The sequence below is a fragment of the Callithrix jacchus genome, chromosome 6, assembly GCF_049354715.1.
Source record: "Callithrix jacchus isolate 240 chromosome 6, calJac240_pri, whole genome shotgun sequence".
Taxonomy (NCBI): domain Eukaryota; kingdom Metazoa; phylum Chordata; class Mammalia; order Primates; family Cebidae; genus Callithrix; species Callithrix jacchus.
Window position 1 is genome coordinate 121,797,391 of NC_133507.1, and position 17,180 is coordinate 121,814,570.

General features: G+C 42.4%; 1 protein-coding gene and 1 pseudogene across 8 annotated transcripts in view; both read left to right on the forward strand.

The window, feature by feature from the left end:
- AOX4P (aldehyde oxidase 4 pseudogene) overlaps positions 1-6,442 on the forward strand; it is a 44,228-nt pseudogene extending 37,786 nt beyond the window's left edge.
- Positions 16,282-17,180, forward strand: part of AOX2 (aldehyde oxidase 2) — an 81,946-nt gene continuing 81,047 nt past the window's right edge. For all 8 annotated transcript variants that reach the window (XM_017973606.5, XM_054257760.2, XM_054257763.2 and 5 more), the window contains exon 1: positions 16,282-16,661. In XM_017973606.5, coding sequence (XP_017829095.1) covers positions 16,608-16,661 — 54 coding nt within the window. In that variant the 5' untranslated portion in view covers positions 16,282-16,607. The remainder of the gene's footprint in view (positions 16,662-17,180) is intronic.

The following is a 17,180-nucleotide window of genomic DNA, read 5'->3' on the forward strand; positions in this document are numbered from 1 at the left end:
AGTGAAAAACTAGGGACCAGGTATATAATTTTAGTAAATATTTGTTTAAAATAAACAATATTTGCCATTGCCATTATCTATTTTCTCTGGCACAGCTTTTTAGGACCAACATCATCATGGATGCTGCTTTCAGCATAAACCCAGCCCTGGATATTGGACAGGTGTGTGATTCCAGAACCACCCCACAGGGACTTTTGCTCAATCCCATTTAGTAGCTATTCATTCAGAATACTATTTTCCAATGTGCTCTAAACTTTTTTTTTTGAGATGGAGTTTCACTCTGTCACCCAGGTGAGAGTGCAGTAGCAAAATTTCAGCTCATGGAAACGTCGGCCTCCTGGGTTCGAGCAATTCTCCTGTCTCAGCTTCCTGAGTAGCTGGGATTGCAGTTGGCCACCACCACATCTGGCTAATTTTTGTATTTTTAGTAGAGATGGTGGGGGAGGGTCTCACCATGTTTGGCAGGCTGTACTTGAACTCCTGGCCTCCAGCAGTCCTTCCACCTCAGCCTCCCAAAGTGCTGCGATTACAGGCATGAGCCATCACACCTGGCCATGCTCCAAACCTTTTTCATACCTAGTACAAGTATTCTGTAATACATATTATATATTATGCACATACATACACACATGTAGATAAAATACTGAAAGTAAATTCAAGAAAAAGTTAACAATGGTTTATCTACATGGCAGGAATATATATGATTTATTCTGTTTTATGATTCTCTGTGTTTTCTAATTTTTCTTCAATGAGCATTGATATGGTCATAATTAGAACATTATGTTGATATAATAAAGTTACATTAATGTTCATATGAATATGGAGTTTACACAGACCGCACAATTTACAGAAATTTAAGAAAAAAAGAAATGTTTAAACACAATTTCCCCACTTGCTGAATTGAGCTCTGATTTTTATCTTGCAAGTAAATAAAACTAACTCACCCAAAGTCTTTTAAAACTTGGCTTTGAAACCTTCCCAGCTGTTGGCATACCCTTGCTTTTTTTCTAGCCCTGTTACTCAAAGTGGCGCCAAATCACCAGCCGCATTGGCTCGCCCTAGACTTGCTAACCAGCTCCTAGGTGAGGCCAAGACAGCTGGCCCATACTCTGCACCTGATTAGCAACTGGGAACGCTTGAGTAGCCTGGCACCAAACCCTGACAGATGGTACTTTCGCCTGCCAGCAGCTTCTCACCATCCTAAGTCCTAAGAGACTGGTATACCTTGCTAGCTGGGCTGATGGGCTTTATAAGGAACAATTTGATTGGTCCCCCAGTGTTTCTCAAAATATAGCCCTTAGACACTGCAACAGAGCACCTATAGTGCTTACTGGAAACACGGATTCCTGGGCCCACCCCAGGTGCAGACATACTCCATCGTAACTGTGCTAGGTTGTTAGGCCAAAGTTGCTGTTAAGCCTGTAAGTTTGAGAACTACAGCTAGCCCGAGACCCTGCCTCCTCTCTGCATTTCTTTTCCCCTCCTTCCAGCTAATTCCTGCCTGGTTATTGCTTAAGCAAAGCCAAAAAGGAAAATGATCAGGAAAACCCTACATTTGCTCCACCAGAAAAGGAAAGAAACCCAGAAATGTGTTAGGCTGAACCTCTTGGGCTTTGATCTTTTCCTTTAGAGGCACGCAGTTACTTCCAATTTTAGCATTTAAATTTACTTACCTTATTCCTACATTTTGTGTTTCAATAAAATGCAAACAATAACTCTCCAATTTGCTAACTCTCCAGTTTTTTTTTTTAAAGGTCACTTTAAAAGCAGCCTTTTGCCGGGCACGGTGGCTCACGCCTGTAATCCCAGCACTTTGGGAGGCTGAGGTGGGTGGATCATCTGAGGTCAGGAGTTCTAGACCAGCCTGGCCAACACATAGTGAAACCCCATCTCTACTAAAAATACAAAAATTAGCTGGATGTGGTGGGATACACCTGTAGTCCCAGCTACTTGGGAAGCTGAGGCAGGAGAATAGCTTGAACCCAGAAAACAGAGGTTGCAATAAGCCAAGGTCGCACCACTGCACTCCAGCCTGGGTGACAGAGCAAGACTGCATCAGAAAGAGAGAGAGAGAATGAGAGATTTAGTTCATGTTCCTTCAGTGTTAACTTCTTTTTCATCTACTTCCACAGACATTTATGGAGAACCTGTGTGCCAGGCACCATGCTAGGAACAGAATGTAAGAAAGCCAGGCCTGAGATGCTCATAAGCTAGTGGGAGGGAAGAGGAGGAGAGTGAGAGGGGAACAATGAAATGCCCTCCAAGTGCCGCTACAGGCAGGAGTGTGTTCCAGGTGCAGTGAGTCTGGAGGAAGTAATTCCTAAATCCAGCCAGGGAGGGCTGGGAGGACCTTAAGGTGCCAGAGAGGCCCTAATCCTTTAGCTGAAATGTGAAGGAGGAACAGGAGTGTGCCAGGTGGGACAAGCTGAGGTGGGAAGGGGTGAAGACAGTCATGAGAAACTACATTTACCAAGACTCAGAGATAAGAAAAAAAGCTGGTGTGTTTGGAGAATTTGCAAGAACATGACCAATGTTGGGCACCCAGAGTGTGGGGTACCTGAGGATGAGGCCAGCCAAGGTGGCGGGCACCAGTTCTGAAGGACCCATTGCAACGTCCACTGTGGTGCTGTCAGGAATGGCTTATGATGATCCAGAGTTCCGCATTCATTCCCACTGGAATATTCATTCAACCAATGTCAAATTCTTACAACCTATGAAGTTTTTGGCTGTAGATTGAGGGAGCATTTATTCAAGGCATGGGATTCTATACCATAGAAGAACTGAAATACTCCCCAGAAGGTGTGCTTTATTCTCAGAGTTCAGATGACTACAAAATCCCCACTGTCACTGAGATTCCAGAAGAGTTCTATGGCACTTTGGTGTGTTCCCGAAATCCCGTAGCCATCTACTCATCCAAGGTAAGAACTTAGACCTTTGTGTTAGTCAGCTGTGGCTGCCATAACAAAATACCACAGACCTGGTGGTTTAAACAACAAGGATTTATTTTCTCAGTTCTGGAGGCTGGAAGTCTACCATCAAGGTGTTGGCAGGTTGGTTTTCTCCACAGCCTGTTTTCTTGGCTTCTAGTCAGCCATCTTCTTCCCACTTCATGTGATCCTCTTTCTGTGTGTGTCTGTGTCCAGATTTCCTCTTCCTATAAGGACACCAGTCGTGTTGGATTGGAGCCTGCCTGAAGGCCTCATTTTAACTTAATCATCTCTGTAAAACCCTCATCTCCAAATACAGTCCCATTCTGTAGTGCTGGGGATTGGGACTTTACCAGATGAGTTTGAGGGGGACACAGCTCACCCCATAACAATCTCCTCTTTCAAGAAATTCTGAAACCATCCCCTGAATTTGCTGTTTCCTTTGAACTGCAAATCCCGAAAGGAGAAAGAGAAAAGAAAAGCACACTCGTGGCGGAGTGACACTGACTTCAGAAGCCCAATCCGGGTCTTCGTGTTTTGCTAGAGATCATGAAACACATCTAAATCAAACAAGGGTCCAGAAGGCAATGAACAACTTGGCCCATGAGGCTAAGTACCATCATGAGATAAACTGACATCCACCCAGAGCTTTTCTGCACCCTTCCCTCCTGTCCTCCAGACACAGTTCTTGCTGACACTGCCTCTTCCACACCCTCTCCAAGTCAAAATGGGCTTTTAACCAACTTTCTCGCTGACTTTTTGCTCTGAGGTGTTCATAGCCATTGATACCTGAGGTGCTGTGCTCCCCAGAGCAAGAGGCCTGCAACTGACCCATAAAGACCTTGGCAAGAAAGTGTTCTCAAATACAAGTGTGAGAAAAAAACGCAACTTCCCCACCTGATGTTCTGCTCTGAGCCACATCTGGACAGAGAGGTGGCAACTTTAACCTCAGGTTTCCAGAGGATTCCCTCTTTCCTAGGAGTAGGTCAAGATTGCTAGGAAGGTGAGACTTCCTGTCTAAATTGTCTCTGTCTCCATTTCACCAGACTTTGGCCATGGGCATTTCTAAGGCTGGCCCAACACAGCACACAATCCTGCCACTTGGAGTCTAGCTGCCTCCCTGCCAGTTCTGCTCCAACTGGGGAACCAGATCCCTCGATTCTCACGCCTTCTCCCAGCCTCAGAGGAACCCCTCTGCCTACTGGCCCCATTTCTCCCTCCATATTTGCCTCAGAGGAACCTGGAATTTTGACAACCGAAGCCTGACAAGCCTTTATGTGTTTCCAGCCTTTGTCTCATCCCTCCACCAGGGCCCTGGTCACAGATCTCAGACCAGACTACCTGGAAGAAAGCAAGAAGAAAAATCAGCACAGAAAAGCACTGGTGAACCATTTGAAATATAATGTCATTATTGTGTTAACTCAAAAGCATCCACCTTATGCCGGGGAAGTCAGCACACATGAAAACAGGCAACCACCTCACTGTCTTTCAAGTTCAACTGCAAAGATCATGGTTGTTTCATTTTGGTCTTTAGTTAGACACAAATGCTCTCGAGCTAGAGTTGGAGCATCCTACAGGGCACCAAAGGCTACAGGAGTTTGTAGCCCTTCTTCTCTCCCCACATCAGCTAGTGTGGTATTTTGATTACCTCAATAACCAAATTGCATTTTCACCAGCTACTCTGAGGTGGACACCCAAATTACCATGTGGGGGAATGTGATTCTGGCAATTTGGAAGCACTCCATACTTTATAATCCACTCTGAGGATTATAACCTGAAGGAGACTGTGTGAGTGTGTGTGTATGTGTGTCTGTGTGTGTGTGGTGTGTTTTTACACAAATTAGTCCTAAAAGAACCATGCATTCCTGATGGCCTTTTGTTCTTCTCTCAGGGATTGGGTGAGGCTGGAATGTTCTTGGGGTCCTCCATGTTGTTTACCATATACGACGCAGTGGCTGCTGCCCACAGAGAGAGGGGGCTGACCAAGACCTTCGTCCTGAGTAGCCCAGAAACCCCTGAATTGATTTGGATGACTTGTGTGGATCAGTTCACTGACATGGTAAGAGAGGTCCCCATTGTAGTCATGGACTTCCAGGCTGTTGGTGTGGATCTGATAACAATGACAATATTACAGAGCATGTTCATCTTTTTCAATGAAAATTCTCATTTTGCCTTCACCCACCACTTCATATGCACTTTTTCTTTTTCTTTTTTCCCAAGACAGAGTCTTGCTCTGTCACCCAGGCTGGGGCATGATCTCGGCTCACTGCAACCTCTGTCTCCTGGGTTCAAGCTATTCTCCTGCCTCAGCCTCCCAAGTAGCTGTGATTACAAGCATGTACCACCACAGACCCAGTTAATTTTTGTAGTTTTAGTAGAGATGGGGTTTCACCAGGCTGGTCTCAAACTCCTGACCTCGTGATCCACCTGCCTCAGCCTCCCAAAGTCCTGGGATTACAAGCATGAGCCACTGCACCTGGTCTCCGCGTGCACTTCTTAACAACTGCAAAGTGAGCGAAAGTCTTCAAACTATGATTTGATTATTTCAGAACCCAAAAGAGAAACACTCAGTTGAGCCAGTGTTAATAGCAAATGGGCATGGAAGTTTGCTTCTTTAAACATTTTATCAAAATGTAGCTGATGTGGTATTTTGATTACCTCAATAACCAAATTGCATTAACTAGATATCTGACCTGGTCAATTATGCAGAAAGTATTTATTAAGCAAACTAATAACAATAACTTAAATCAAAATATCAAATCACTGGGCACACCTTGATATGACAGAACACACCTCCATTTTCCAGCTGCTAAAAATGTACCCGGAACTAGCATCAGAGCCTAGTCTTCTACTGAACTGCTTACTGTAGCCCTAAGTGAGCCTTTGGCATAAAATTAGATTGCACTTTATGACTTGGAAATTACAGGGCTTCTGAGTAAGTTGCATCTTATCCCAAAGAGAAGTTTATGAGGATAAGGAGGTTTATGACCCAAGGACTGAAACAAATATGAGAATTATATAATTTTGATATGAATAAAATAGACATTGACTTGTTCATTTTTTAAAAACGTAATTTGTCTTCTGGCAAGGCATGATGGTTCATGCCTGTAACCCCAGCACTTTGGTAGGCTGAGGCGGGAGAATTACTTGAGGCCAGGAGTTTGAGACCAGCCTGGCCAACATGGTGAAACTCCGTCTGTACTAAAAATGCAAAACTTAGCCAGGCATGGTAATGCATGCCTGTAATCCAGGTTCTTGGGTTGCTAAGACACAGGAATCACTTAAACACAGGAGGTGGAGGTTGCAGTGAGCCGAGATCGTGCCACCGCACTCCAGCCTGGGCAACAGAGCGATTCTGTACCAAAAAGCAACAACAACAATCATAATTTATCTTCTGAATTACAGCATTTTTAATATAATAATGTTTTATTAACTACCTTTCTTCTTTTAATCTCTTTTAGATTCCCAGAGATGACCCTTCAACATTTACACCTTGGTCCATCTGTGTTTCTTAAGCTTATGTTTTCTAGAAAATTAAAGAATACATGATTGACCTTAAAAATCTCAAATCAGAGCAATATATAGGTTGGCTCCCACTGCCAATGATAATTTTAGCATTTTTTAATTATTCTCTGTGGTTTAGATCACTACATGATTATATTTTAGGATGCAAATTTTCACCAAAAGATATAATGAAGCTTAGAACCAAAACTCAAAAATTCTCATTTTAGCTTGCATTATCCTGAAAGTCTACCTCAGCATGATTTTAAAGCATGATAATGTTTTTATTAATCTGGAACAACTTAAGAGAGACTGCTCATGCTTTTTTCTTCAGAAATCTACCCAAAGTTTGGAAAAATTGTCTGCCCACAAAACTCTGAGGATTGGATTCCCTCAAAGCCAATGGGGTGCTAGTAATGGAAAAATCCCTGATGTATAATGTTTTGACAATTTCCATGGTGTAAATACCCCTACCTTGGCCAATTCTAAGCCACTGAGGCGAGGTCTCTGAATGTGAAGTTGAAGGCTCGCTGTCAGCTCTTGGGGGTGGGTAAGAGCTGTTTCCAGCACCACAAACTCACCACAGTCCTTGGGTTCCTGCCACTCCCACGTGTTCATTTAGAAGAGGCTTTGGGAAATAACCATCCAAAGCCTCCAACTGGTCCTCATCTGCCATGAGTCACGTCCATGATACAACTTCTTCCTCACCTGGGAGGCCAGGGGATCATTGTTTATGACGAGTAAAACAATAATCTCAAATCACTTTTGAGTCCTTTGGTTTAGTGTCCAAAAGCTGAAATCATCACCATCTTCCTTTTGCCATCAAAGGGGCACAAAATCCTCAGAGTTGTTTTTTGGTTATTTCTTAGCTATTTTATATTGCATTTTCCTGCAGAAATGCAGTCTTATACCAGAGAGGATGTTCAATCCCAAGTGAGGTTTGGAAACACACATAAGAAAAGAAACTTTCATACTGAAAACACAAATAAATAAACATTTATTTATTGTTTAAATAAACAAATATTTAATTATTGTTTAAATAAATATTTATTATTGTCAGGGATCTGTGTGCTAGATATTAAAGCTCTGCATCTATTAATAGTAATTTTGTGATAGAAGGATAAGTTTAGATGTGTGTCAGACCAGGTTAAAAAGAGAAGGCGGGTAGTAGAAAGGAAAGATCTGTTTCTTTGGCTCATTGGCTGGCTCACCGGTCAATGTCTCTTATTCTATTTTTTTTTTCAATGTCTCTTATTCTGAGAGGAGAGAGAGAGAGAGTCTTTAACCCATAAAAACTCACTGTGCCAGACAGAACAGCAAAAGTAGGGTCACTGGCATATTTTTCTAACAGTAAAATAGGAAGACACATTTACCACAAACATTAATTAATTAAAAAACTGTTATACTTCACAGACTGTAAGGGCAAGGCCTCCGATATTACAGAAATTGCATTTTTACAAAATAAGTCTAATCATTTCAGCGGTATTTTATTAACTTGAACAATTAGGATGAGCAAGTATTCACAAAAATAGTAGATGTTAAAGAATAGCAGGTTTCAATCATAAGATTCATATCCTAATGCCTTTAAAAATTAGAGTGACAATTTGTAGTGTCTATTATATTACACACTTAATTCATATCACTAATTTAGATAAATACCTGTCATTGTGTGTCCAATTCCAAAACATCATTACAGTGATAGTTGGGCTAAAAGCATAAGATGCCATCTTTTTAACCAGTGGACTCTGTAAATGATCAAGCACCCTTTCAATGATAAAAGCCTTTGATCATTAACTCTGGGCAAAACTGCTAGTGCCTCTTATTGGTAGAAACTTGTCATTACTGATGCTTAATTGTGAATTTAATAAAAGTTTATTGGAAGGGAAATGACGTGTGGCAGTTGCTATACTTGCTGTGCTTCTCCTTTCAGGTTAAAGTGCCTGTGGGGCCAAGATGTCCTAATTCTGAGCCAAAAGTTTATGATGGAAGTGTTTTGCGTCACCTTACAAAAACTGGGGAAGTGAAGCTGAATGAATAGGAGTAGAGATGGACTTGATTTCCTTTTAGTATCTTGAAACTGCTGATATCACATACACTCAGGTTTTGGAAAAGTTCAAGAACAGGGCTGGGACAGGGGCTTAGAGGTCTCTGTTGCTTCTCTCTTTTTTTTTTTTTAATTCTTAAGTTCAGAGTCCATGTGCAGGTTTGTTACATAGGAAAACTTGTATCATAGAGGTTTATTGCACAGATTATTTTGTCACCCGGGTACTAAGCCTAGTACCTAATAGTTATTTTTTCTGATCCTCTCCCTCCTCCCTCACTCTACCCTCCAGTAACCCCAGTGTGTGTTGTTCCCCCACCATGTATCCATGTGTTTCTCACTTCCTGGCCTACCACACAGATCTATCAGTTATTCTTTCCAATTTGTGAGTTTATTAATATGCAAATATTACATAGGTATAAGTAACAGGTTACATTTAGCTAAACATTGGATAGATTACCTTTATAGAAAAGAATAATTTGGCCAGGTGTAGTGGCTCATGCCTGTAATCCCAGCACTTTGGGAGGCTAAGGTGGGCGGATCACAAGGTCAGGAGTTCAAGACCAGCCTGGCCAATATGGTGAAACCCCAGCTCTATTTAAATAATAATAATAATAATAATAATTTTACATTCAAAGAAATACACAACTTACATATATGTAACATTTCTATATTTTAAGTCTGCCCTTCCCTTAGAAATTCCATGTTATATTTTCAGGTTTTCTCCCTCACTGTTCTTATTTTTCTACATTCTTGTTAGCTATTTGATTTTATACAAAAAAAAGTTGGCCAGGTGCCGTGGCTCAAGCCTGTAATCCCAGCACTTTGGGAGGCCGAGGTGGGTGAATCACGAGGTCAAGAGATCGAGACCATCCTGGTCTACATGGTGAAACCCCGTCTCTACTGAAAAAAATACAAAAAATTAGCTGAGAGTGGTGGCACATGCCTGTAATCCCAGCTGCTCAGGAGGCTGAGGCAGGAGAATTGCCTGAACCCAGGAGGCAGAGGTTGCAGTGAGCCAAGATCGCACCATTGCACTCCAGCCTGGGTAACAAGAGCGAAACTCCGTCTCAAAAAAAAAAAAAAAAAGTCATTTTATCCAATTTCCCCTAAAAACTTAGGTGGGATTCTAATTCAAATTGCAAATGTATTTATATTTTTATTACATATATTTATTTTATTACATGTATATTATTTCATAGATATATTTATAAAGTATAATATATAAATTAAACTTATATATTAATTTTAATTGAACTTACTTTTTTATTAACTTTGCATCTAGGAACATTATATGTCTTGCCATTTGCGTAGATTTTCTTTCATGAGTAGATCCTATACTTCTGGAGGGAGGAGGTTAATTTTATTCTTACATATTCTATGTTTTGGAGTTACTGTGAATGGAATTTTTTTCTGCTTTTATTTTTAAGTGCTTATATATACAGTAGCAAAAGCTATTAATTTTAAAGTATTTATAATATATCCAATCACCAGATCAAGTTTTCTTCTCTGCCAGTGTTTATGTCAACGCTTACCAGTTATTCCACTTTTTCATTATCTTACTACCTCTCTTACAACCTCCGAGGCAATGCTATACAATAATGGCAAGAAAGAGAATCCATATCTAATTACCGATTTTAATTGAATTTTTTATACTTTGCCTTTAAGAATAATATTGGTTATTAGTTTTTGTAAACAGCCTTGTTACATTAGTTTCTTCTTGATTTTTTCTCTTTAGAGTTTTTCTTAGGAATGACTGCTGAATTTATCAAGTAATTTAACAGTATCTATTGATTTCATCACAATTTTCCACCTTTTCTTGATGAAATGGATTAAGTTAGTTGATAGATTTCTGACTAACCACCCTTGTATCCCAGAAATAATCCTTACTTTGCATATTATCCTTTGATACACTGAGGGATTTTATTCACTAATATTTTACTTAGAATTTTTCTATCTATATTCATAAACAAGGTTCTACAACTTTTTCACTATCTGTGTTGGGTTATGGTATTTAAACTTTACTAGGTGTATAAGACAAATTGGGGAGAATTTCCATTTATATATGCCATTATCTTAATATTGCCATTATCTTAATGATTACATGAAATTCATCTGTAAGTCCATTTGTTTCTGGTTCCATGTTCAAGGACATTTTTAATGTTTTCCATTTTCTTCCATAACAAGTTGTCTTATCATTTACATTAGCATGTTGTCTCTTTGACCAGTCTTTATTTTTATCCTCCCTTTTATTACTTTAGATGTTTTTCTTATAAATAGTATACAGGATATCTAGATTTGAGTATTTCTTATAGTTAAATCTGCTGATAATTAATTTTAAGTGGTAGGATCCATTTTAGTTATATTTCTTATGATTAAAATTTTTAATTCTTTACTTCATACGAATTATATTTATTTTATGTATATTATTTATAATTTGGTTACATATAGTATATATCATGTACACTGTAGTTTCCATTTTCTCCTTTTCATTTGTTTGCTGGTGTATTCAAGCTATGAGCAATTCCATTTCTTCTCTTGTTACTTTGAAAGTTCACCTGAACCATAAGTTGTTCGCTTCCATTTGCCTACTCTGACAGACACGTATTTCTCTACCTCTATTTGAAAACCAAATATCAAATATTTCCCCTGCAAAAAGTTACTCTTTCCAGGCCTCCTGCTCCATCTGTCCCCATATTTCCACCCCTTGCCCCAGTAAGATAATACTTTTGGTAACTCTTTTACTTTTCCTCCTCCCTGCAGCTGTCCCCAAGCCTTAAGTTGCTGCAGTTATGCGTGTGTTCGTTCTAGACTGTTCATTGAATTTTCCTTGACATATGACTCTTTTTAAGCATTTATATGACACATTCCCAAATAGCCTGCCTGTATCCACTTGGACTTTCTCTCCCCTTTACCTTTCTTATATGAGCCGGGTTATTTATTTATTTATTTGCTTATTTCCTGAGATGGGGTGGTCTTCCTCTGGGCGGGAAGTTTGCTCCACTTACTGTCTCCATTGCCCTTGTTGCCTCTCTGCAACCAGCAGATGCTGGTCTACTGCCCTCTAGTGTCCACTGTGGCAGATGAGCGCTTCATGCCAAGTGAGTCTCCTTCACAGAAAACTTCATCTTTCAGCCTAGTGCCTTGCAAGATAGTCTAATATCCTTGGAGTTTAAATGTGGTATCAGGTAGGTGTCCTTTCTCTTCAACCCAGCCATGAACTTGAGGAGCTTGGTAGGGCAGAAGCAGGAAGGCTGCCAGGGCCCTGTTGAGACAAGTGGTTGAATCTCCTCAGCTTCACAGCCCTCCTGCTCCGCATATTAATCCTTGCTGAGAATCTGGGACAGGAAGCATTAATGGGCAGGCAAGACTTCCCACCCATTTGGCAGTCTTGACCTCCTATTCACACCAATAGGAGATGGGCTTTCTCTCCATGTGCCCCACCCCCACCCCCATGACCAAGCTCTCCTCCAGATTCACAATTTTAAGCACCACCACCCCCAGCCTGAGAGGGAAAGAACCCCTCTGATCTCTAAGCACCACCACCCCCAGCCTGAGAGGGAAAGAACCCCTCTCCTGCAGAGCCCAAGGCCTCGCTGGCACTCAGCTTTCCCTAGGTTCAGCTGTGCGTGGCTCAGCAAAGGCAGGAAGATGGGAGCTGGGAGGGAAAGGAAAGGAGCCTTGAAATCAAAAAGGCTGAGAACAAAAGATCTGGAATACAGATAGTTAATGATCAGCCTGCGCTCTCAGGGTCCTATAAAGCGCCCCACTGCCTGTGTTCCATCTTTGGGTTTTGAAAGCTCCGGGCAGAAGCTAGTGCCCCAGAGACACCATAGCAGTGGCTGGTACTTTTCCATTTCATCAGCAAGAGGATGTGTTACAGAGGATTTTTGTTTTTTTTTTGTTTTTTTTCAGAAATAAAGTTTGTTTGGCTTTTGGGAGAGGGCAGTGTTCTTTCCAGTATTAATTCTTTCACTGGGTGCCAGGAATTCTTTCATGTAAATCATAAGACCTTTTTTATAACAAACATACAAGCACCTGAGTCAATATATGTGGAATTTCTCTCACCTACTGGAAAAAAATCCATTTAAAAGTGAATAAATTTAGTTTTCCCTTTTCATTAAGGAAGAAAAGAAGAGGCCAGGTGTGGTGTCTCATGCCTGTAATCCCCATCACTTTGGGAGGCCAAAGTGGGTGGATCACTTGAGGCCAGGAGTTTAAGACCAGCCTGGCCAACATGGTGAAATTTCATCTCTACCAAAAATACAAAAATTAGCCAGGTGTGGTGGTGCATGCCTGTAATCCTAGCTACTCAGGAGGCTGAGGCATGAGAATCACTTGAACCCAGGAAGTAGAGGTTGCAGTGAGGCGAGATCACGCCACTACAGCCTGGACGACAGAGTGAGACTCTGTTTCAAAAGAAAAAAAAAAGAAGAAGAAGAAGAAACAAACAAAAAAATGTAGTGGGTGCTTTTCTTCCATGGTCTGGAATAAGAATGGAGGGTCAGAAAAACTTGACAGAGACTGCACCCACCCCCGCTGACTGTGAGCAACCTTTCATTCACTCTGAAGTGGGTGGTTTTCAAACTGAGCTCCCCAGAGTTCTGGGGGTTTCTTGAAGGAAAGAAAGCCAGAAGACTTCAGGTCTTTACCCCAGGCCCCTCAGCTAGGGACGTAAACTTTTTGTTTAATTTGTTTACACTTCACAAGATGTCATTCAAACAAAGGTTTTCCTGGCTCTAAGGAGTTTGAAAACCCTTCTCTAAAGCCATTCACAGTCAGTTTTCAGTTTCCCAGCAATTAAAGTATTATGTTCTCTAATCCAAAGTACTTTTATATCTCACAAATCTAATGCCATAATCCAGCTTTAGTGCTCTAAAACTGTTCCACTTGGCATGCTTGAATTTCATGTTGACATTGAAGGGTTTATTCTAATAAATAATTTTGGGAGATCTTTTCTGATCCCTGTCCCTGAAAAAAATAGCTGATTTATCTGTGCATGTCACAAGCATCAATCTTTAATTGCATGTTACTGTCTCACTAAAATTTAAGGGCCTCAGAGGATGAAAACATGTAGCTCTTATTCTCCACCATACTCTACCCCTTAGCGTAGTGCCTGGTGCAAGGCAGAGGCCCAGTTACTACTGTTGAATGAATGAAGAATGAACAAATCACTAATGTTTCCTCCATTTAAAGTACCTTGGGTAATCAGTCAAGCATCCACCAGCCCCTGCCACAAATAAGTTGCCATTTATGGTGCCCATGGCGGCAGATACAACCAGCTATTGGAAATTCCAGGAGCGAATTGCCTAGTTGGGAACATAACACACAAACACTGCAAAGATGATCAACTAATCAGTGGCAAATTTGAGACAGGTTTCTTGAATCCTGGTTTAATAAAAGAAAAGTAAGGAGCAGTGGGTTGGATCTGCAGGTGCTCTTGGATTCCAGAGAAAGGCAAGAAGGGAGGTTCGGAGCTGCTTTCTGATGGTAGCTAAAGAGAGAGGGAGCGAAATCACCATGGACCAGGGACAGAGTCCTCATCATTACAGAGCCTACTGGAGAAGCTTCTCCAGTCATTCAACTAACAGTACTCTCTGGTAGGCACCATTCTAGGCCCTGGGATACAGGGGTGAACTGAAAATAACATCTGTGCTCTCACAGAGCTCATATTCTAGTGAAGAAAGCAGATAAAAAGATACCAAGTGTCCATGTCAGGTAGTAATGAATGCTATGGAGAAAATGAAACAGGGTGATAGAAAATAAAGGGATGGCCCCATCTCTACAAAAAATAAAAGATTAACCAGGCATGGTGGCGTATGCCTGGAGTCCCAGCAACTTGGGAGACTGAGGTGGGAGGATCGCTTGAGCCTGGGAGATTGACACTGCAGTGAGCCGTGATTGCACCACTCTGTTGCACTCCGACTGGGGCAACAGAGCAAGATCCTGTCTCAAAAAAGAAAGAGAAAATAGTGATGGGAGTGCTACTTTAGACTATGTGATCAGGGGAGAGCTCAGACCCAAATAACAAGAAGACACCAGCCGTGAGTGAACACCATGGCCCAAGGCCTGAGACAAGAAAGAAGTTAGCGTATTGGAGAAGCAGGGAAAGGCCAGTGTGGCAGAGGGCAGGAACACAGCAGAAAGTGGCTGAAGGTGCACTCACAGAGGCGGGTGGCGCTGCTCCCATGAGGCCTCTGTGGCAGGCCTGTGGGGTTTACTCAGTCCACTGGGAGGCCATTGGAGGGTTGTAAGCTAAGAAATGCCAGGTTTAAGCAGAAGAAGGATATGAGAAGAGTAGTTTGGCTGGAGCAGATTTTTTTTTAAGAGCCAAAGAGTCAGAGGCCAGAGACAGGAACAGTTCATGGAAGGCTTGTGCACTGGGCTGAGGAGTTTAAACCTATGTTGCAAGCAAAGAGCTATTCAGGGGTTTTGAACAGGAGTCACATGATCAAAAAGGTCCTGGTAGCACCAGGAGCGATATGATCCAAGCGTGACCTGAAGGTCCTTCCTAATTCACAGCACAATCTCTAGCTTCGGTCACCGCACCGTTGCAGATGTATTTGGCAACTGTTTAACACGTGTAACACACCCATATACAAACTCAAACCAACACACAGGCATGTGTGTAAACACTTGTCTCCATGAGTTCATGAAAACTGGAATGTCAGAGAACCTAGGCATTAGAATTCTCAAGAAATTTGGAAGCTGCCAACTCCATTCGTTGAGGAGTAGCTCTAGGAAGGATTCTGAAGCCGCATCAGGACCAGGAGAAAGAGAGGACCTTCCTCAATTAGCCAGAGCAAGAGGTTACCATTCCGGCCTGACAGATCACTGCCACACAGCGAATGCTCATCTGAAGACAAAGGGTTGACTCAGATGATGGTGCCAGGGCTCCACGAACTGATCGAGGAAGTGTCGGGGAACAGAGAGGTCTTGCCAGCTCTCCTGAAGCCAGGCACGTAAGCAGCTACTTGCTTCACCCATACATGAGGCCAAGTTCTAGGCATTACTTCAGCTGAAAGAATAAGAGCTGCTTAATCTCATCTACAAATATTTAATTGGAGGTGTTCATAAAGAACAAACATGATATTTTTCTTTTTAATTTTTTGAGACAGGGTCTCGCTCTTTCACCCAGGCTGGAGTACAGTGCCATGTTCACAGCTCCCTGCAGCCTCAACCTCCCAAGCTCAAGTCATCCTACTGCCTCAGCCTCCTGAGCAGTTGGGACTACAGGCATGTGGCACCACACCTGGCTAATTTTTGTATTTTTAGTAGAGACAGGGTTTTGCCATGTTGCCCAGGGTGGTCTCAAACTCCTGGGATCAAGCAATCCTCCCAAAGTGCTGGGATGACAGGTGTGAGCCACCACACCTGGCTGGTTTTTTTTTTTTTTTTAATCAAGGATTCTGTCGATACACTTTACAGGTGTTAACAAGCCAAATATCTTAGTTTTAGTACCTGCTTTGCCACTTACTTCTGCGTGACTCCGACCTACCAGTCCCACCTCTCTGGGCCTCAGTTTATTTATCTGTACAGTGGTTGTCTTAACTAGATCACTCTTTTCCAGCGGAACAATTCTGGGGGTCGGGAAGAAGTTGGAGGCACCTCACAACTCCACTTCAACTGTGGCACAGATCGGACTTGACCACATCATCTCCCATGAGGAGACATTTCCGCAGCTAAACTTAGAAAAAAAAAAAGTTAGGGAAAGTGGGAGGTCTCAGAAAGCCCACTTGTCTTTGAGAAAAGTGAAATCCAATCATGGTCTGTTCCCAGGGCTGAGGCGGTGTGCAGCGTGGGCGTAAGCTTAGATTGTTGTTCGGTTTTCATGCTGACGCCCTCAAGCTTCAGAACAAGCAAGAAGAGGTGTAGGCTGTGTGCTGAGTCAGCTTCAGAGTCGGGATTGGTGGGAGGCACAGTGAGGCTCCGGTTAAGAGGCTGGACTGGATGGGCGCCCTAGACTTAAACAGTGAAACAAGGTCTCCACCTCCTGTGCTGTGAGGCTCCAGGCCACCTGCATCTACGTAAGGAGAGAGTCTAGTTGCTTAGACCTAAATCCTTACCACTCAATTCTGTGGCTGGTGCAAAAAGCATTCCCACCTGGACTTGAAAAGCAGAACCTATTTACAGGTGCAATGCCTTCCACATCACGATCAGACGAGCTGGTTTTCTTCGTGAACGGAAGGAAGGTAAGTGATGGGCATTCGTACCGTGGCTTGCGAGGCAGCAGGAAACCACGAGCTGGAGGGGAGCTCCTGTAGTCAGAGGTAAGAAGCCAGGGACTAGAAAGCCATCCTAATGTGACCTGTTTCCCACTCAGCCAGAGCTCAGCTCCTGGAAATGTGGGGAGGACTCAGTAAAGCCCTGGTGTCCGACGAATCCAGTTTCACCATTTACTGTATAACATTGTGCATGCCACTTCCCCTCCCTGAGCCTTGGAGGCCTTACCTTTGGAATCCACTTCTAGGTGTGTTTAGATGAAAAGAAAAGCTGTAAAAGATGAACTACTCTTCTCAGGTCCTTCTTCTGCTTAAACCTGGCATTTCTCAACTTACAGCCCTCCAATGGCCTCCCAGTGGACTGAGTAAACCCCACAGGCCTGCCACAGAGGCCTCATGGGAGCAGCGCCACCCGCCTCTACGAGTGTACCTTCAGCCACTTGCTGCTGTGTTTCTGTTTTCTGCCATTGTAAAGATGAAAAGAAAGCT